The 20,901-nt window shown below is 42.0% G+C and overlaps 1 protein-coding gene across 3 annotated transcripts; it reads right to left on the reverse strand.

Moving 5' to 3' along the window:
- Nucleotides 1–4,460: 4,460 nt before the first annotated feature.
- kdr (kinase insert domain receptor (a type III receptor tyrosine kinase)) lies at nt 4,461–19,731 on the reverse strand. Of its 3 annotated transcripts, none has more exons than XM_058073787.2 (30): nt 19,511–19,731; nt 18,332–18,425; nt 18,056–18,258; nt 17,846–17,967; nt 16,777–16,942; nt 16,517–16,686; nt 16,229–16,412; nt 15,648–15,768; nt 14,583–14,749; nt 14,357–14,513; nt 13,077–13,197; nt 12,903–13,014; nt 12,486–12,830; nt 11,657–11,803; nt 11,451–11,582; nt 9,556–9,662; nt 9,089–9,224; nt 8,354–8,458; nt 8,060–8,173; nt 7,880–7,968; nt 7,662–7,818; nt 7,510–7,601; nt 7,317–7,439; nt 7,140–7,251; nt 6,842–6,941; nt 6,657–6,762; nt 6,293–6,426; nt 6,140–6,209; nt 5,094–5,167; nt 4,461–5,020 (listed from the first exon to the last, which is right to left on the reverse strand). In XM_058073787.2, exons 1-30 carry the CDS (start codon nt 19,566–19,568, stop codon nt 4,798–4,800), a joined length of 4,041 nt encoding a protein of 1,346 aa, XP_057929770.2. In that variant the 5' UTR covers nt 19,569–19,731; the 3' UTR covers nt 4,461–4,797. The 3 variants fall into 3 exon arrangements, with proteins under 3 accessions (XP_057929770.2, XP_057929769.2, XP_057929768.2); XM_058073786.2 differs by having other exon boundaries at nt 16,777–16,945; XM_058073785.2 differs by having other exon boundaries at nt 17,825–17,967.
- Nucleotides 19,732–20,901: the final 1,170 nt, after the last annotated feature.

The raw sequence follows: 20,901 nt of genomic DNA on the forward strand, positions 1-20,901 counted from the left end.
TGAATGTGAGTGTGAATGGTTGTTTGTCTATATGTGCCCTGTGATTGGCTGGCGACCAGTCCAGGGTGTACCCCGCCTCTCACCCGAAGACAGCTGGGATAGGCTCCAGTACCCCCGCAACCCTCGTGAGGATAAGCGGTAGAAAATGAATGAATGAATGAACATCAGTCATGCTGCATTTACACATATGACAGCCCATATGTACATATAACCCCTGCCCCAGGGACCACTTAAGACCTCTGGAATGACAAATATGTTCTTCATAGCTCAGTGCTCATCCAGCACAATTTCAGCTATATCATGTTACATAAGAAAGGATAGCCAGCACTGTCCACAACACTCAGCCAGTATTAGAACATCACACAGAAAACAAAATTGCTGCCAACCTGGGAGTCTTACAGTATTAGTCTCATGGGCCTGTTGAAGCCCTCAAAAAGGTTATTTAGTTGCCAGAATAATAATAATATGTAGTGCACCGGTGGTGAGTATATATAAAAGACAGCAAAGAATAAATATGAAATAGCAGCATTATACGCAAAGCCAACATAATAATATTTATAATAATGAATCATGATTCATTATATTATTATTGTATTATATTTATATTGTCATTGTTAGATTTATATCATTACTTATTATAATTAAAATGTGAAGAATATCAAATTAGCACACTTCAATTTTTCTAAATGTGGCCAATTTAAAAAATATATTGTTAATACCTCAAAAAGTAAGTGCTATTGACTTGAATGTGTGATATAGCTCTTGTATTGGAATTTCTATGGTGTGAGTGTTTCTGATTTTGTGTCTGGTGGCTTTGTATTCCATTATTTATGTGCATGAAGCATTTTTATGGTCAAGGGTAATTCATAAAGCACATTTAAACACGTCTTCAAATCTACTTAGAATTAATTATACATAGTACAAGACAATAACTGTTGATTATAGTGCTGAAAGTGTCTTTTAAAAGGGAAGTAGGGACAGCCATCATGGCTGCCTCCAGCCTGAGGCCACAGTGACGGACGGACAGGTGAGTTCTGCCCACTTGCTGCCACAAACAATAATACAGGGGATAGGATAGTGTGATGGATGTGCTCTCCGTGAGAGCTACGTTCCGCTTCAATGATCCGTCTCCGCCAACTGAAGAGGTCAAAGATACTCCTTTTGTACTCATGAACAGCTTAATCAACTAGAAAAATCCCAGTATAAAGACTTTGACTTTCTATCTAGGGCCATCAATATTTCAAAATGATCTTATCTGCATAAATTAGGAATTCATGTAAATCAAATAGAGGTGATGTTTTAAGTCAACTTTTTTTTAATTATTGGTTATTGTACAAGTGTAAAAAGAAGTTAACCGCTCCCCTTTAATAAAGTCATACATCCATCCATTTTCTACGTCCCTTGTTCTCACTATCACTACTGCTGACTTTGGTTGAGAGGCGGGGTACACCCAGGACTGGTCCCCAAATTTTTGTGCGAAACGTCTGCCTCGTACAACTTTGGAGGCAGATTCTCCCCAAATGACCCAAACTTTTAGGCATGTTCCTCTCGTCATTAAATTGATAACTCTCAGTTATCAGTTATCAGTTTCAATGGGAAGGCAGCATTATTATCTTCAGACAATATGCAAAGTAAGGACGTCCAGGTACGGTCCAGTAGCAGTAACGCTTAATGACATCATCACCCAGCGCGGCGTGTCGAAACACCTTTACTGCATTGCCCCTAAAGATTAGGATCTTTTCCCTGTCAAGACGATTCCCCTCCACCAGAACTCAATTCTCTGTCAAGCATTCAGCCACAAATATGAGAAGACGTGTCCCTGTCAACATTGAGTTGTCAGACTACTTCCCACTGTCAGACTATCCATCCATCCATCCGTATTCAACTGCATGATTTATTAATATTTGTAAAACACAGCGATAAAGTGAAGCCATGTAATTCCGACCGCGGAGCAGCGAGGGACAACTACGCTTGCACGTAGTATATCTTGACCTAAACTGAAATGTTCTTAAAAGTACAAATGTGAAGAATATCAAAACGGTCCTTTTCATTTTTCCTTGGCGGAAAATGTTTTGACACCCCTGTCCCACACAGTCTTTGCCCAGGGGCTAGACTCCAGCAGGACTCCCAAATTTCCTCCCCGCTCAAGTCAACAGCACCCTATACCTCAATACTGGATTTTTTTGTGGAGGACACTGAGATTAACCAAACAACTCCAATTAACTGTACCCGTCATGCTGCGTTGTTGTTGGATTAATCACCACAGCGGTGTGCTTAGCTGGAAAAAAGATTCACACACACGTTTGATGCAATAATAGCACAGGAAACTATTAGCATAGCTTGACTGAGTGACAAGCTTGTACTAGCATGACAAGATGAGATAAGGTTGCCTGCAACAAACATATAGATCAAATCTGTCTGTGCCTGTAAGTTCGTAAACCCAAAGGGATAACCCTGCCCCATGACTATCAAGTGTTGATAGACGGATCACTTTCCTGGATTAGGTGCTGATTTGTGAGCTGACACCGACGGAGGCAGCATCTATTTGTTATCTCCAAGTGGCATGCCTCAATCTGACGGTTTATAACAAGAACTCTGTCAACTGGAGGTGTGTGTGTCAATGTGTGTGAGTGTAGATATGTCAGTGATGTGATCCAACAGGTGAGTGGAATTTTTTTTTTTTTTTTTGCAAGGCAATCATCTGTCTTAACGTTCTAAGTAGGGGCTTTTGGAATCCTGACACTTGACTTTTACAACTTGGTATCACACCTGAACTTTTGCAGCCTTGGAAAAGGTCTAGCCATTTTCCTTTGGGGTACGTTTTGCAGGGTTGAATCTTCAAAACAAAGTCCATAACAATGTTTCCCATGGGAAATAATGTAACATGAATTCATCACTTCCAGGGTCATACTCTCAATATTTACAGAAAGGGTAGTCATTATAGCCATGTGTATTAAATGAACTGCATCACTCATATTGTACTGAGCCACCAGGCCCTTTTGAGTTCCATTTCTGGTTCTGGTTATTTTTTGTTCCACTGGTCGTTGTCTTGTCTTTTGAGGCACACCTTTGCAATAAATGTCAGCCCAATTATTTGAAGAGTCCATTCTATGTTGTTATTCTGAAGGACGGCTTATTATTTTAACTTTTGTAGTAGACAAAATAGCCACAAATAATCACAATCCTGATTTTACAATTTTCACAATTTTGTAACATTGCTACACAATGTCCACTTTGCAGTCCTCAGTCACCTCTGGAATAAAAATAAAATAAACAAATAAATAAAATAAAGTAATTACTGTACCTTAAGAGTAAATACAGGAGGCAATCATTGTCCTCTATTGCTGTTGCTTGTTAGCATGTCTATAGCTACGCTGCGTCTCAACTGTAATACCTCCGTCACACTTTAATGTCTATATTATGTACACTCAGTGATTACAGATACTGACAGATTTATCATACTTTTCAGTGCGGACGCACTTATGCACTTCAAAATGCTGAGTGTAAACACGGAACACAGCTACAACCTATTACTGTACTTTACTGATGCGTTCAGTGTACCCGGTTTTTTACAAATACAGGTTGCTATTTGAGGCGGAAGTAATGGTTGTAATAGTAGAAGTAAGTCAGACAGGCACACATACACACACACACACACACACATACAAAAGAAATGGCGCCAAAAAGTACACGGATACAACTTCATTTTGCAAGGGGATCAAGTCAATCGACTTTCCATAGTTTAACGACTGCACCATCTGCTGGCTGTAGTGAGACACTGCACTACTGACGCCTCATACCTCATTTCTCGACAAAGGACCTGTTTGTATCAAATAAGTAGCAATTTACTGTAGGTGAATGCATCTTTTGTGCAATAGAGGGCACTGTGACTGTGCGGACTTCAATGAAGGATGTAGTGTCTTCGAACGCCAAAAAACACATTCATTCAAATTACAGGCCTGATTTAGCCTTTTTTGTGGAGAGTAAAATATGTAGTACAGCATGAGTATTAGAATTACAACTTTCCTTTTTCAGAATCTTATGGCTTTATTCTCCTAATAAATTTTCCTATACTCCATAAATAGTCCTTGTCATATTCCCTTTTTTGTGATTTTCTTAATAATTTTGTAAATTATCATAAAGTTCAGTTTTTTCATTGTAATTTGACATTAATCTTGTAACTTCATGCCCCCCCCCCTCCTTTTTTTTGGTAACTCCGTGTTGTTTTGTGTCAATAATACTCCATTGTTGTTGCAATTAGTACTGTACATGTGGAAGCCTGTTAACCACTCGCTATAATTAGTTTGTAGTCGCTGATTGCAGACAAAACACAGTGCTTTCATGCATCATCACTCATCGGCCACTCAAGATGGATCACTAATGCTAACATAAACAACAAACCAGATGCGTCAACTCTCATTCTTAGCATATTGTTGTTAATAAACTGCAATTGAAAAGTATTCTATGTTTTATAAAACTAGTTCATTTATTGGTCATACTGCATATCGTTATGAGTAAGCAACTGTACACACTTTAAATAAAGAGAGAACTGCCTCCATACGTGAAGAGAAGGAGAAAGAAAGCTGACGCACGTCTCTAAAAATGCATTTCCTGCCACACAGGAAGTAGATGGACCGTGGCTCAGGACGTGGGCGTGTCCTCCATTCAGGCGGCTGTGTAAACACGATAGCATTTACAAGCTTCTCGTGTGACGTCAAATGCTGTCAACAACGCAGCTCTACTCATTGTTCCTATCACATGATACTGTACAGAGTGGGCAAGTGGGGCTGTCAAAGGTCACACCGGCGGCGTGCTGTAGCGAATGTCAGCGTTGAACTTGTCGGCGAGAGGAGCGGGAGGAGGAGGAGGCTTCTTCAGCATGTTGTGCTTCATGATGGCCTCCTCGTTGGCATAGACGGGCGCTTCGGCGTCGTCCGAGTGGTAGCCCGACTGGTAGCCGCTCGTCTGATTGGACGACTCAGATGCCAGCGACTCCTTGCTCTTGCAGCGCAGTAGTTGACTGACAAGTGGAATCGGGTCGGAAAGATTACAAACAATAGCATGTTGCCGCAAAATATCATGCTGGTGCTCACCTCAAGTTGGGCGTGGTTATCTGCTGTGAACTTAAACCTTTTACATCCTCAGGAGAACAGTCCATGTGACCTTCCTGGGGGAAGAAAATGGCTTTCTTGACAGATATTTCATTTGCATTTTTGCCATAACTCCTTGAAAACAGAGGAGCGCCCCTGTCATATAAAATATCTTTGACTAGCGTTTTTGCCGTAGGGCTTTAAAAACATCAGAGTGGTTCTTTGTGTAATGTGTTAAACTTAAAAAATGAAAGGATTGAAGGGCTGTGTTGATATTTTCCATATCTTTGCCGGCTGTAGGTCCTGTCCTTGAAAAGAGCACAGCCCTCCCATCACATTGAAGATCTTTGACGAGGGCTTTTGTTGTAGCAAAAGCATTTTTCACTGGCATTTTTACTGTGAATTCCAATCATTTTGCTACTGTTATATCCTGTTATATAGAGCAGTGGTTGTCAACTGGTTTGGCTGCAGGACCCACCATCACCCCTCAATGACAAGCAGCCACCAAAATTGCATATATCTTTCAACTCAAACTTCTCAGATATCTTTTGTTTAAAGAGAGTTCCTAGGCAGGAACATTGTGGCGACGTAGCAAGCAAATATGCAGACAAGGTGCATTCAAAGACATTGGGCCCATCTATCCATCTGGGTCGTAGGGGTAGCAGCCTAAGCAGGGAAGCCCAGACTTCCCTCTGACTATTTTTTCCAGCTTCTCCCAGTTGATTCCCAGGACAATTGAGAGACATAGTCTCTCCAACCTGGGTCCCCCCCCCCCCCCCCACTCTCCTACCAGTCGGACGTGCCCTGAACACCTCCTCAGAAAGGCGTCCAGGGGGCATCCTGACCAGATGCCACAGGCACCTCATCTCGCGCCTTATCTCTAACTAAGGGAGTGTCCATGCCCCTGTCGTATAGAAGATCTTTGACGAGTATTTTTGTTGTGATTAGGTTTTTGTCTTCCCATAACAGTTTGTGGAATTTTCAACCCAAATTCTTAATAAATAATTTATTTTGGAAATGTGCTGTTAGCAAAGAATAATGTCCCTCACCATTACACTGCTGTGCTCCAAGGGGATGTCGTCAAAAGTCTTCACGCTGAGTCGGCACCGCTCGCTCTGCCTGCACAGACAACATATGTACAATACGTTTCATCAGTGGAGAGCCTGTGAGGAAATTGAACATGTGGCATAGAATGTGCCTACCCCAGAGTCAGAGTGTTGTTGTAGTGAAGTTGACCATCCAGGGTCTCTCCACTTTGAGGTCTTCTGGGATGGGAAGTGACTGGAGTGGACGCCACATCACTTCCTGCAGTCAGAGGGATGTAGTCCTTCCCATCCTGCAGGTGGACAACACCTTATGTTTCAATGCTCAAGGCTCTCCACAAACTAGCAACCACGCTTTAGGGGTATATGCAGTATGTATTGTATCTGTAGATTGCTATGATATGTTGTGATATTTCAACCATTCAATTATTCCTTGTCGTTTTCAGCTTGAATTTTTTTTCCTCAATTTGAGACATTTTTGTTGTCATTTATGACTTGAATGAGTATTCAGTTGGTAACCCACCTGACGAGCACTGGCCTGCAGCAGGTTTCCCAGATGTTCCACCAGTTCTGCAAAGGTGGGCCTGTCTGTGGGATGATCCAGCCAGCAGTCCAACATGGTCTGGTATCTACCAACCCCAGTGGTTTATCAGACAATGAATGTGTACAGTGTTTTGATTTGGATCCTGTGATCTACTCGTCACTCACATCTCAGAGGTGGCGTACTCTGGAGGTCTCATCCTGGTTCCTTCTTTAAGTCTTCTGCAAAAGGACTCGTCGATGCAGACCCCAGGATAAGGAGACGCTCCTAGAGACAGGACAGAAGCTTTATTGTAGGACTATCAGAAACGTGCCTCCAAAGTGGAGATGGAGTAACCCTATAAGTGTATCTTTTATTTGGCTTTTTTGTTTATGATGGCACGACAGAAGGGTACAAGTAATGCTCACCAGAAAAACTGTAATGATAGCCATAGAACCAGAGATAAAACAAAAAAGATTTACTTACCCAAGGAGAAGATCTCCCAGAGAAGGACCCCAAATGACCACACGTCACTTTGTGTGGTGTAGACTCTGTCAAAGATGGTCTCAGGAGCCATCCACTTCAAAGGTAGACGTGCCTGCATCAAGAGAACCATGAAGATGCCAGTTTCATTTGTTTAAAAGCAAGAGCAATCAAACTCACATCTCCCTTGCGGACATAGTCAGGGTCTTTGTAGACATCCCTCGCCAGGCCAAAGTCACAGATCTTCACCACGTTGTTTTCTGAAAGCAGGATGTTTCTGGCTGCCAGGTCTCTGTGGATGCACTGAAGACAGAGAAGGTCATGAGCTTGGACAAAATCAATGTGCAGGTGCATATAAGTTGACATATTTCACCTTGCGAGAGGAGAGGAACTCCATGCCTTTGGCCACCTGGAAGCTGTAGCAGATCAGGTCCTCCATGGTCAGGTGGTCATCATCTGAGCTCTCTGAAAGCCACATATTTTAGGACTGAGAAACATGAAAGAAAGACAAGTAGTCTTCCATACCATCCTGAGGATTCACTGTGCTGCCTGAATCTTCACTTCTGGAGCAGACGGCCGTTCCCGTACAGATGTCCAACTGGGCGATCTTGCCCAGACCAAGATCGCCGTCAGTTACATGTTCCTCTGCAGATGTCCATCTCTGACTGTCCATTCTCTTCCTCTGTAGACTACAGAAATGAGTATCTTCTACGCTATCTTGTGTGAGGTCAACTCTTTTTCACCTTGTATGGACTGTATTCTCCACGCTTGCTCTTCAGGTAGCTGGAGAGGTTTCCATGTTTGCAGTATTGTACAATCACCATGAGAGGGCCTAAGGAGAGAATAGTCAAATAGCAGATACATTGGAGGTATATAGATGGCATGATTTTGGCATGATGTTTAAAGGATGTTCCGTGCCGTACCTCCAGGTTTAGTGCAGGCTCCCAGCAGGTTAACCACATTGAGATGGTGCCCGATATGGATTAGAATTTTCAGTTCCGACATCAAGGCTCGGTACTCGCTGGACGTGGCTCCCTCTGACACACAATTAGAGAGCAACATGTTGATGGATGTTGTATGTGAACATTTACAACACATGTACATGATCGGTGTTGGACAATTTCACTCGTGGATTATCGGGATCAGCATCGGCAGCATAAAACCCTGATTGGAACATCTTGAGTAAAGAGATTAGTATAAAAGATCCGATACCTCACCTTTAAGCATTTTGACTGCCACAGTGGTACAGGTGGTGGCTTTCTCGATACCGAAGGCAGCAGCTTCCACAACCTGGCCAAACGCCCCTCGGCCCAGAGGTTCACCTTTGACAAAGAATACGTATGTCATTTATTGTTTGAATATTGTTTTGATTCAAGACTGCTGGGAAGTCAAGTATTGCACTTGGAGCTTACATGATTGTACCTTAGCATTCCAGCCAAATGGATGACGGCCATAATAAGGTAATATTTGAATTGTTCATTTTGTAATTATAAACAATCCATATATCATATAATAAATGTTAAATAAATGAAAATACCAATAAATCACCACTGTATATGAAATGTATATGATATTTATGTATATATTTTATTTCATTCATTCATTCATTTTCTACCGCTTATCCTCACAAGGGTCGCGGGGGTGCTGGAGCCTATCCCAGCTGTCTTCGGGCGAGAGCCGGGGTACACACTGGACTGGTCGCCAGCCAATCACAGGGCACATATAGACAAACAACCATTCACACTCACATTCATACCTATGGACAATTTGGAGTCGCCAATTAACCTAGCATGTTTTTGGAATGTGGGAGGAAACCAGAGTACCTGAAGAAAACCATGCATGCACTGGGAGAACATGCAAACTCCGAGTTATTAATCTCAGTGTAGCAATACTGCACTGTGCTGCACTTTGTAAACGTGGGGTGTTTCCAAATTAATGTCCACAAGCTTTACCGAGCTTCAGCCTATCCCGAGGGAACTCCCATTTGTTGGCATCGTAAGTGAGCCTCTCACACTGCTCATCCATCGGCACGTCTTCTGAGTCCAGGATCATGGACAAGTACCCCGTCTTAAAATCGCCACCTGTTGGCTGAAACAGGAGACATTTGCATACGTGGTCAGTTGGATACTCCCGCCCTTTACTCTTCATTACAGTGCAGCAGTGTTACAGTTCAACAGGGAATACAAGGACAAAATCGGGTCCAGCGGGTGTACGTGACTTATGGGAGCAGAAAGTGACCCCGTTGTTCTTGGACACAAAAGAGATGAGCCAATGAAAGCCAGACCAGTCACTTCTAATCAGTCATAGTCTTTGTGCGTGTGTTGTAGTTGGATTTACTGTGAGCTCCACGTGTGTGGCCGCAGAGGGAAAAAAGAATGGAATAGCGTGGCAGAAGGAGGACAGACGAGGAAGTTCTTACCCTTTTTCTGCCACGGATGACAAAGACAATCAGCAGCCAGAAAAACATGGCAATGACCACCGAGCCAATTGGAACTATGAGCTCTACATTGGTCTTTTCCTCTGCACCTGAAAAAAGAACCACAATCATTCAAATGTATTGAAATGTATTGAAAAATGAAGTAAAGTCATATTTCATGCACTGTGGTCATAACAAATGGTTTGGGATCCAGCTCCAACTGGGTCTACATCGTCCTGGCAAGGACAGGGTCACGTAGGCTCCCGCCGCTCCCGCTTTGACCGTTTGTTTGTGTTCTGGTGGCCCTGTTGGACGGGAGACCAGAAGCAAGCCCACACCCCCCACCCCTCCACTCCATACACACACACACCACTCAACTCCCCACTAGTTCTTCCATTGTCTTGGCTTTAGAAACTCCTGGGGGATGTGCACAAACGGAGCCAGCTTCCTGTCGTGAGGAAGTTGTTTTTAAATCTTTGATATAAAAAAATAGGAATGTGTCGTACAGTGATGTGAGGCCTTGAGGCCAAATATAACAATACAGTACCTGACAAATGTGAATTCAGTAAGGCCATCACATTTCAGCAACCATTTTATTCCATTATATATTCTCAAGGGGACAATACTTTGAAATGAAACTTGGACATACTTTAGACCAGGGGTCCCAAACATGTGGCCCACAGGCCAAATGTGGCCCGCAGGACGCTACTTTGAGGCCCCCGCCTTGATATGAAAGTTTAATATTAGTGCGGCCCGCGCAAGTTTGATATGGATGCTGTATGGTATCATGTACCCAGAAAAAATTATTACGTTTGATTAATGTTCATGTTAAAGGTTAAATAACTGTTAATAGTTATCCTCCCTATCCGTGTGGAAGTGGTAAGTTTTTGGCTATTTAAGTTTAAAGGAAATAACTTGAAGGCTACCGTTTAGGTCGCTAGCTCTCTAGTTTGCGAGTTAGCATGTGTCTCAAGACCCGGTAGTTGCGCAATATGTTGTAAATAAAAAGAGTCTAAATGTGACTATAGTCATGTTTTGTCATGTCTGTGGGGCTCCAATAATGCTTTGTTAATTTTAATCTGAAAAAAATAATTTGTCTACCCACCAACTATAAATAGTTTTTTAAGTTTTTATTATTTGGCGTTTTATTATTATTATTATATTTATTGTATTTATATTATATTATATTTATATTTATTTATTTATTACTGATTGATTGATTTTCTTTATTCTTGATTTGTTTATTTATTTTTCATCTTATTTTGTGTAGAAAAATAAAAAGCAAGATATTTGAGAACAGTGGAATGTTTTATCAGAGCTTTTCTTGTAGAAAATTGGAACCAAAGCGACGTTTTTTAATTTTTTTTGTTTTTAATAAATGCGTTTTGTTTTTTTTTTTTGGAAAACCTGATGCGGCCCAGTCTCACCCAGACCCGAGCTCCAGTGTCCCCCAAATAAATTGAGTTTGAGACCCCTGCTTTAGACGATTGTATACCTAAAGTATATCCAAGTTGCATTTTTACGATATTTCTTCTTGAGATGATATACTATATAAAAGTGTACTCACTTTTGTGGGATGCTGTAAATTCTTTTATATCAACAAACAGACAATAGAATTTCGGAATGCTGGAGATAAACAAAAACATATCTTTTTGACAAGTGAATGTTTTTGCTTCAAGTGGTCCTAAACCTGCATTTGTTTTGGATCTGCACCAGAATTGTATTGGTCTATCCTACCAAGTAAGCCAGCAAGAATGGAGGTGACAATGGAGGGAAATCAGTGGATTTTAGAGTGACCATTTCTAATGGACATGACATGCCATTCCACACATACTGTATTTCTTGGTGGTCAGGGATCTCTAGAGAATTTTCCATCCCTTTTTCACCTCCATACTCACCTTCAATCGTCAAGAAAGCCTGCAAGCTGTCACATCCACGGCTGTTACAAGCAGAGCAGCTGTACAAGCCGGCGTCCTCCTTCTTCACACGCTGGATGGTCAGAACGTGACTGCGGCGGCTCAGAATCACACCTGAAATATGTTAAGATGTCTAAAGTTACAAAACAACAAAAGTATCTGAGTTCATTTCACACTGCATATCCTACCAGAGCCCTCCATCACGGTATGGTTGTTTTTGGTCCACACCACCATCGGATCAGGGGTCCCAGTGGCGTCACACAGGAGCGTGACGGTGGCGCTCACATTGACTCTTTGGTCTGTTAAGTTGTTGAGGATCCTTGGAGCCTCAAGACCTAGAAAAAAAGAATAAAAAACAATAAAAAAAGATATAAATATATTTGTAAATGCTACATTTGTTTACTGTTGACACAACATGTTTATTAGACATTTTTGGCTTGTGGAAACAAGCAATATTGAAATACTTATTATATACAGTTGTTGTAATGAGTTTAAATTGTCGTTATTATTATAATTTTAAACAGTTATGCTAAATCAATGCAATTCTATTGTGTTAAAATGTTATTATTATTATTTTTCAAACAAATGATGCGGGTCTACTACCTCATTTCAAGGCAGGCAGGGCACATTTTTATCAATTGTGTCAACAATGTCCATCCATCCATCCATTTTCTATACCACTTATCCACTTGTCACAGGCATGCTGGAGCCTATCCCAGCTGTCTTCACGCGAGAGGTAAGGTACACCTGGACTGGTCGCCAGCCAATCACAGAGCATATATAGACAAACAACCATTCACACTCACATTTGTGTCAACAATGTCTGACACATAAAAAGGCAGCCACAAAAAACAGATAAATAAGCAGCAGAGAAAAAATGGCCTACGAATCACACTTTGGACGCCCTGTCTTCCACTGGCTTATCTTACATAGCTTATTACTTAAAATAAGCAAAATAATGGCTGATTATTCCAGAAATGAATGTAAATCCAAATGATTATAACAATAATATTCCACCTCTGAGAGACAGATGGCGCAGTAGGCAGGTTCTCTCCCTGGTCTCGATGTTTTCCACCTGGCAGGCGTACAGGCCCTCGTCCTGGCGGGAGGCATTAGGCAGGAGCAGCTCCAAGGTCAGGTTAGCGCCACTCTCGCCAGACAGCACGGCATGTGACAGCATCTTACGCTGCAGCGCCATCGAGCGGCAAGGCTGCAATGACGGCGCCTGCTCCGACTCCGAGTCATTGGCGACACGGAACCAGGCAAGGTTTCTGTACACCAGCCTGTCCGCCTTGCAACGTAGGACCACATGGTCCTCTTCCACAGGGTCATTGGATGGGGACACACTCAGCTCAAGGCCCCCTGGGAGTGCATAATGTAAATATGGCATTGGGATGTCCACAGAAGCACCAGGAATGTAATGAGCGTACTTACGAGTCACATGGAAAAAAATTATGCGTGAATCCTCTCCGACTTTGTTAGTCACTGTGCATCGATAGAGCGCTTGGACCTTTGCTTTCTGGATCTTCAAAGAGCTCACAATTTTCTGTTTAAAATAATAAAAATGAGCTGAATGCTGTCCAGCGCTATTGTTTTTGAAAAGTTTACCTTCTGGCTGTGATCGACGTCAGTGGAGATGCGCTCCACAGGGTTGTGTTCAGTGCTGTTGTTGATGTCCTGCCAAGCTTTACAGTGCAGTAAAGGGATCTCAGCCTTCGATAGCCCAGGTCTGATCCACAAAAAGCAAGTTGAATATTTGTACAAACAAACACAACTATAGCACAGACCTCCGCCAAAGCCGACTTTGATACACCACAACATGCCAGATGATACTTTTCCATTACAGTCCTCTAGGTAACGCCAATGCTCTTCACAAATTACATACTGCATTTTTCTCAACACCACAGCTGCATCAGCAGGATCTGGCGGGACCCAATTTAAGTGGATTGTAACAGATTCTCACTAAGATTTAAACGTTTCTTCCTTGACCCACAATCCATATCTCTACTAAGTTTATTGGAAATTGGTGGTGTAATTCTGCTAACTTTTCCCAGCCTATCCTAGCTGGCTTTGGGCGAAAGGCTGGGTACACCCTGGACTGGTCGCCAGCCAATCACAGGGCACATATAGACAAACAACCATTCACATTCACATTCATACCTATGGACAATTTGGAGTCGCCAATTAACCTAACATTAATTTTTTGGAGAAAACAGAGAACAGCAAACTGTGCTAAGTGCTCAAATAAGTTCATCTGTAAAGGTTGAACTGGCAACCAGTCCAGCGTGTACCCTGCCTCTCGCCCCAAAAAGTCAGCTGGGATAGGCTCCAGCAGACCCCTACAAGCAGTATAGAAAATGTATGAATTATTATTATTAGCAATAATATTAAGTGTCCTTATGTGGTTGGTTATTTTGTTTTCTTAATTGTTTAAAAAAAATACAAGTTCTGTTTTGAAGAATATATGTATTGTTGAATGTATACATGTTCGTACGATTATCAATGCTAAATCTTTGATTAAAGGGTAATTCAACTAAATCAGGCACATTGGACTCAACAGAAGAAAAAGAATAAGATGGAGAACAACAGGAAACTCGGTGCAGGACTGACAAAAGGAAGTTGCAAGATGTGCAGACAGAAGATAAGGAGTTTCTTGGGTCAAAGCAGATGGACTGAATACCGAAGGAGCCTATTGCGTAACCATACGTATCTGATAACTCGTAGCAGACTATCACTGTTCCAAGTCAGTAAATAGACTTGATATCCTAAAAATGGACTGAGTGTGACGTCATATCCTCAGCCTCATTGTCTCTACCCTTGTTTTGTCAACAGCACAAAGAGCCTCTCCCGAACAAACAACCTGTTGACAATGTGCAATCGTGACTCACACGAAGGCCTCAGGACAGTCGTCTTTGGACATCCACTGCCACTGGATGTGTGCCGGTGTGGGGAAGCCCCGGGCGGTGCACCTTAGCGTGGGGCTGCTTGCATACAGGTACACATCTGTGTCCACTGCCATGTCCTTCTCGATGATATGAGGAGGAACTGAAGAAGGAATCAGAATGATCGCCAAGGTCCGTAATATAAACTGTGATTTTAGAGGCGATTACATGCCATTGACTAGAAGTTGGAAAGATCTCCTGTGCTCCTCTTTGGTGATCTTGTTAGTGAGGACCATGGTGTAGTTTCCTGCGTCCGTGTCTATGACTCCATAGAAAATAAGAGCGTCACTTTTCTGCTTGATCCTGTAGTCATCCTTCAGCGGGAGGCTATTTTTTAACCTGGAAAGACAAGAGGATAAACACCAACAGTATAACATACCCAGCAGGCAAGGATCAACTTCCCAAGGTCATTAGATGTTGAATACACTAAAAGGTCACTAAGCATCCCCCAATTTATGAGGATTATGTACAGCATCTCCCAAAAGTGAGTACAATCCACAAAATTCAGCAAGAATTTTCAATACTATAGAAACAAATACTTTGGAGCAGTCAGTGTACACCTTGTATACATATTGATTTAATAGATATTGATTTACTATAAAATGAGTCAACAAACTGCCATTATTGTCTAAATAACACAAATGATTTGTGTGTGAAATAGTGTGACCACCATTAATCATCTTCCCCTCCTCCATGATGACATCACTAGTGGAGCTGGAGGATGTCAGACACCTTACGCTTTTTGGCACACATTCCCCACAGGTGTTGAATTGGGTTCACGCCTGCAGAAGACAAACTTGGCCACTCCACTAACCCAATCACTTTCAGCTTCCTCAACACGGCACCTGTCATCTTGGAGGTGTGTGTGGGATCCTTATCATATTGGAAAACTGCCATGCAGGTCATTATGCTCGTCATCAGAATGCTGGAATTCATGTTTCTCCACAACAAACCATAGTTCCCCGCTGCTGGGAGCACTCGTGCACCATGTTTGACTGTTGGGAAGATACCATTATGTTGCTACTCACTTGTTGCCAGCTATTTTGGCTGCGTGTTGACTCATTTTCTGTGAAAAGTAACTCTATATTGTTGTACAAGCTCTAACTAAAGTCTAGCCATTCTATAGTAATGTCCCTTGACAAAATATTATAACATGCCCATTGAAATGTGAGTTTATATCTTAAGGGATTTTTTTAGTACAGTTTCAAACCAAATATAAAGTGGAGACAAAAATTACCATTTAAAGCTGGGTTCAGGGTATGCTGAGTACTTGACCGGTATGACTGTTGAAGACTGATCCCCCAAATTCACCTCCCATACCTTCGTCCACGGCTCTTTCATGTCAATGAAAGGTTTTTCTGTAAAAAAAAACAAAACAAAACATGGGAATGGTCACAAAATCAGAAGTTTTTTCGAGATGGTGGTTATGTTTTTGCATTTTTTCTCGATTGCTTTGGCCCATTTCTTGACACAGAAATTACATTCTCAAAATTTTAATTTTGCATTGCCTCTGAGTACTGTTAGCACAGTTAGCCATAGTGCTTCTTTCGGGCTTTTAGTTTGAGAATTTATTTTTACAGTTTTATATACGATTGTATTATAATAGCGAGATAAAAAAAACAAGTACAGTAACCAGTGTCAATGAACAATTGGGCATCCAAACATCCAAACATTTTGACATGCAGTACTTACACAGTGCCAAAGGCACGATGCATTTTGGGAGCAGTGAATTTATAAAGGAAAAACAATTTGTTTTGACACATAGGGGAGCTATAGGAGCTTTTGTTGTTGTACTGAAACTGTAACATGCTTACACACCGTAAACAACAAGGAAGGCCGAGGTGCTTATCTCCATCTGTCCACTGGAGGCAGAGCATGTGTATTTGCCAGAGTGCTCCACTGTCACATTGTCCACGATGAGCGTGTTGGACAGCTCCAGTGAGTTCCACAGCTTCTTCTTGTGTGCTATGGTGTGGGCAGACCCTGAAACACCCTCTGCAGTCTATATAAAAGCACATACAGGACGCAATTTTATAGATGATGTAGTCCAATCCAAGATACAATATATAAAGCATTTATGAGACCATTGAAAGATTGATTGATTACCAGTTGAGTGTGGGTGTTGGTGGTACTGTCGGAGGCCAGACCAGTGTGCGTCCAGTTGAATGCGATGCCAACGTTGAGTTCCGTGTGTGCAGTACAACTCAGCATCAGCCGCTCGCCAACACACAGCTTGACTCGAGTGGGGGTCAGGGTGAGGTCGTAGATTTTGTATCCTGCGGAAAAGGGAGGGGGAGACAGAGGCATTGTTCTCCAAAAAACTTTAGTTAGACCCTTGCGTTTGTTTTTACCCCCAACTCACTCACCAACCACCGCAACGATGTAGAGGGGAGACCTGAAGGTCTCGTTCCCAATACGAGTCTGGCAGGACACCACACCGGCATAGCTGATGAGGTGACTCGGAATGGTGAAACCGGTCCTGGCATCCCACAGGGTATCTTTCCCATCAGGATGAAATTCTTTGTCTGGATACTTCTGACAGACAAGGGATTTGCAGAGTTTTGGAGAGAGACAGACAAGACAAGATCATATGAATAATACCATATTTTGCTTCTAATGCCCTACATTTAATGCCCAGATATGGTTCCTTGCCTTCAAATCAAATCACATTACCCAATGCTTTTCTTCCTGTATTCAAAGCAAGCCATTGTGTTGAGAGAATGATGTAAGTGCAGAGTAGGATGTGGAAACTTGCATGTTACCATAACATTGTTTCACAAACATCATCAATGTAGTGTAATATAATGTATGTTTTTATGTACGGTAACTTAATGTAGTGATTTAATGTCAAAAAGGTTAATTTATCAATATTATAATTTTTAGAAGTTTCCTAATATATTGATTTTCTTTGAAAAGAATGGAGCTTTCAATTTTGTGATCTTTTTTTCACATCCACGTCACATCCAAGTCGATGTCATTATTGAGTTAACATTTTGAAAAAATCATGACTTGCTTACAATATTGAACAGTAAAACACTATTTTCTATATTATTTCCATCCATCCTTTTTCTATGCCGCTTATCCTCACTCGGGTCACAGGTATGCTGGAGCCTATCCCAGCTGTCTTCAGGCGAGAGGCGGAGTACAACCTGGACTAGTCGCCAGCCAAACACGGGGCACATATAGACAAACAACCATTCACACTCACATTCATACCTATGGACAATTTGGAGTCACCAATTAACCGAGCATGTTTTTGGAATGTGGGAGGAAACTGGAGTACTGGACTGGCGTCCAGTCCAGGGTGTACTTTGCCTCTCGCCCGAAGACAGCTCCAGCATACCCGCGACCCTAGTGAGGATAAGCGGCATAGCAGCACACTCATCTAAAGGACAAAAGAAACAAGTTCCTTACATTGTAAAATAAGTTTCTTACAGTATGAAGCGTCACATCCAGATTCTCCAGAGATCCTCGACATGGGATGACCACTCGCTCGCCTTCACGGATGACCACCACTTCGTACTCCTTCTCCGAGGGAACAAATGGTGCCTTGTGGTCTGAAATCAGGGGAAAGTGCCTGCTGTAGTCTACTGTATTGATTCATCATTCTGTAAAATAACCCCTCAGCTCGTCTTGCATCCGTACCGTGAACAAACACATAAACGGCCACTGAAGTCTTCCCACTTTCCACTTTGAGGTCCCGATAGGAGCACTGGTACTGCCCTGTCTCATTGACGGTGGCGTTAGAGATCCGCAGCATGGTGCAAAAGAGTCCTGACCCGCTGCAGTCGATGGTGGATAAGCGAGCGCTGGTAGGAGGAGTGGACCACCTCAGGTACTGGCGACCTCTGTTGGAATGAAGAAACATCTAGAAGTTGACCTTTGCTGCGGGGGGCGTCAGATGCCAAACAGTGTACGTGCCTGCATGTGAGCTCCAGATTGTCAGATTTGTTCATCCTGTGGACGCCATGGATGTTCAGCGTCGGCGGGTCGGGCATGAAGCGCAGCTCAGTGGCTTTGGAGGAAGAACATGTGAGAGTATTAACGCCAAGACTCAAGGGACTGTTAACACTTTGCTCATGAAACACGCCAAACACATCTATGAAAACTAATCTAATTAATGCCAGGTCAAAATGCTTGTTCATGAATGACAATGTCGTCAAACACTTTTATGTTTTACTTTTGGCTTTCTCATGCACTCCGTATCATTAATATAGTTACAATAATGAACCTATGGCTATGGAGAACTAACCCTCTCACTGCAGTTATCATGTTTACAGTAAGTCAAGATATGCTGATAGCGGAAGAGATGCTGCATGCTGATACTTCTAGAATATGCCACAAGCCGATAGAAAGAATGAGCAGCAGGCCACAAATGGCCGCCGTCCCTCACTTTGGACGCCCCTGTCTTCAAATTCAGCAATGGTGGTTTGGCAGTTAAGGCAGCCAGTTGGGAATATGTAACATGGATTTGCTGGAATTATGCAAATATGAGAAAGTACATATACACTATATAGTGTATACATATTTTGAGGTCAGAGGTGACTGATTTTGCTGTTCAAGGTCACACCAAAGGTGTTCGATGGGATTCTTCAGCACCAAGCTCAACCAAGAAAAGGGCACAAAATCGGAAGCATACAATCATCCAAAAATGCCTCGTTAAGATGGAGAAGTCTCAACTGATGATTTTTAGCGCCATGATTTTTGTGACTTGCTCTCTTCAAATGTTCCCTGTATAGCAGCAAAATGGCGGCGGTTGTGTCAAAACAGGAAGCCGGGAAGAGGTGGGCTGGTTCAAGCTCAATAGTGCAGCCTAGGTGGGGTTCCTGTTTCGGAGGATACAGGCGGACCCCCTCCCCATTCCCTCCTCCCACTGGGTCAGACATTGAATGGAAAAAAACAAGTTGTACAAAAACACAAAAAAACCTGACTATAAAGGCTATGTTATAGTTGTCTTTTTTTGTGGTTTCAAATGTGATTGATTTTTGTCAAGCACAATAATGACTTTGTCAAACTTTGATTAAATACAGACAGTCATCATCCCATCTGAGGATGGCACAATATAAAGTGCAGAGATGCAAAGACAGATGATCATCTTACCAGCAACAAGTTCCAGACCAAAGACAAGCAGCGGAACCACAAACACCACCTGAGCCATTATTCCACAGACAGAAACATTAAAGATTAATTTTTTAAAAAATATTACGGTAAGAACAATCCGGCACAGTCAACACAGATCCATCAATTCCACTTTTCTTTTGAACGTCTTTTGAATGTTGAACGCCAGCGGACAGCGCTCATCTGTGTGTGAAGCAGGTCTCCATGGATCCAGATCTGAGGTTCGGAGGGCAGAGAGGAGCACCAGAGCTGGACAGCTTGCAGGGGGAGGAGCATCCCATTACTCCATCCCACACCTCCATTTGCCGCCTGGTGGCTGGACCAACACTGGACTGGACTCTTCTGATTCATGAATTGGCATTTAAAGGGAATAATTTACATGGTCTTATATTGATGTATTTATATAGTGTACAATTTGATTTTTTATTATTTTTGTTTGCTTAAAGTGTTTGTCTTGTGTTTTATTGTGATCATGATGAACAAATTAAAGGTAAAATCACAAATTAATTTAATAATCTTGTAATTTTTTGTAAAAACTATCAGTGTCAGTATCAGTATCTGCAATACTGGCCCTGTGCATACCTGGTATCGGATCAATACCAACATTTGCAGTGACGCCCACTTCCAGCATCCAATGAGTGAGGGTCTAGACTCCAGCTCTTGGCACAGTCAAAGACATACCGGGAAGCAGGAAACAGGAAGCAGTCCACGCTTCCTGTGACTGACAGCCAGGATGCTGGCGCTAAGAGGCATCCTGGAATCCATAATCTCAAAGGCTTTGCTGACTTTTTTTAAACACACACATGCAGTGTTTTTACGAGTTGACACATTTTTGTGACAGTGAGCAGGCGAACTCAGCAGAATGGAAGCATGGTGACATGATGAAGTGTGATGGCTTTTACATTAAATTTGACATACACTTGTTTTTGTGACTTACTTATATTGTTTGAACCACTCCATATTGAACCACTCCTAAGGTTCCACTACTGTCCCCTGCAGTACACTTTTGTAAACTCTAAGACATTTAAAAACAGATTAATATTATCACCACTGAAATAAAGAAATATGACTCATGACTCAAGATTATTAGTTGTGTCCTGAGATCAATATTTAAGTATTTCATAATCACATTTCAGGTCTATTCTATGTTTATTTTCACAAATATCGTGCTTTGGTGACCTTTAAGTATATTTGTATATTTATATTATAAGTTATATTGCTACAATCCGTAAGTTGTTGGACACAGAATGGTTTGGGGGGCACAAATGATTTGAATGAGAGCCAACAGAAATTGTGCTAATTGTACGTATGTAATAAAAGTGAACAAGTGGAATAATTGTATTTACCTTACGAAGGAAAATGTGAAATGTGTA

This window comes from Doryrhamphus excisus, linkage group LG4 (assembly GCF_037039965.1).
Source record: "Doryrhamphus excisus strain RoL-2023G ecotype Guam linkage group LG4, RoL_Dexc_Guam_v1.1, whole genome shotgun sequence".
Taxonomy (NCBI): Eukaryota; Metazoa; Chordata; class Actinopteri; order Syngnathiformes; family Syngnathidae; genus Doryrhamphus; species Doryrhamphus excisus.

What these genes read in the sequence shown, in the direction of transcription:
- kdr (XM_058073785.2), bottom strand. Translation starts at nt 19,568, where the DNA reads ATGGCTCAGGTGGTGTTTGTGGTTCCGCTGCTTGTCTTTGGTCTGGAA. An exon ending in GAGAATACAGTCCATACAAG is followed by an intron (nt 7,819 to 7,879) that starts GTGAAAAAGAGT and finishes TGTAGTCTACAG; the next exon opens with AGGAAGAGAATGGACAGTCA. An exon ending in CTGGGAGATCTTCTCCTTGG is followed by an intron (nt 6,942 to 7,139) that starts GTAAGTAAATCT and finishes TCCTGTCTCTAG; the next exon opens with GAGCGTCTCCTTATCCTGGG.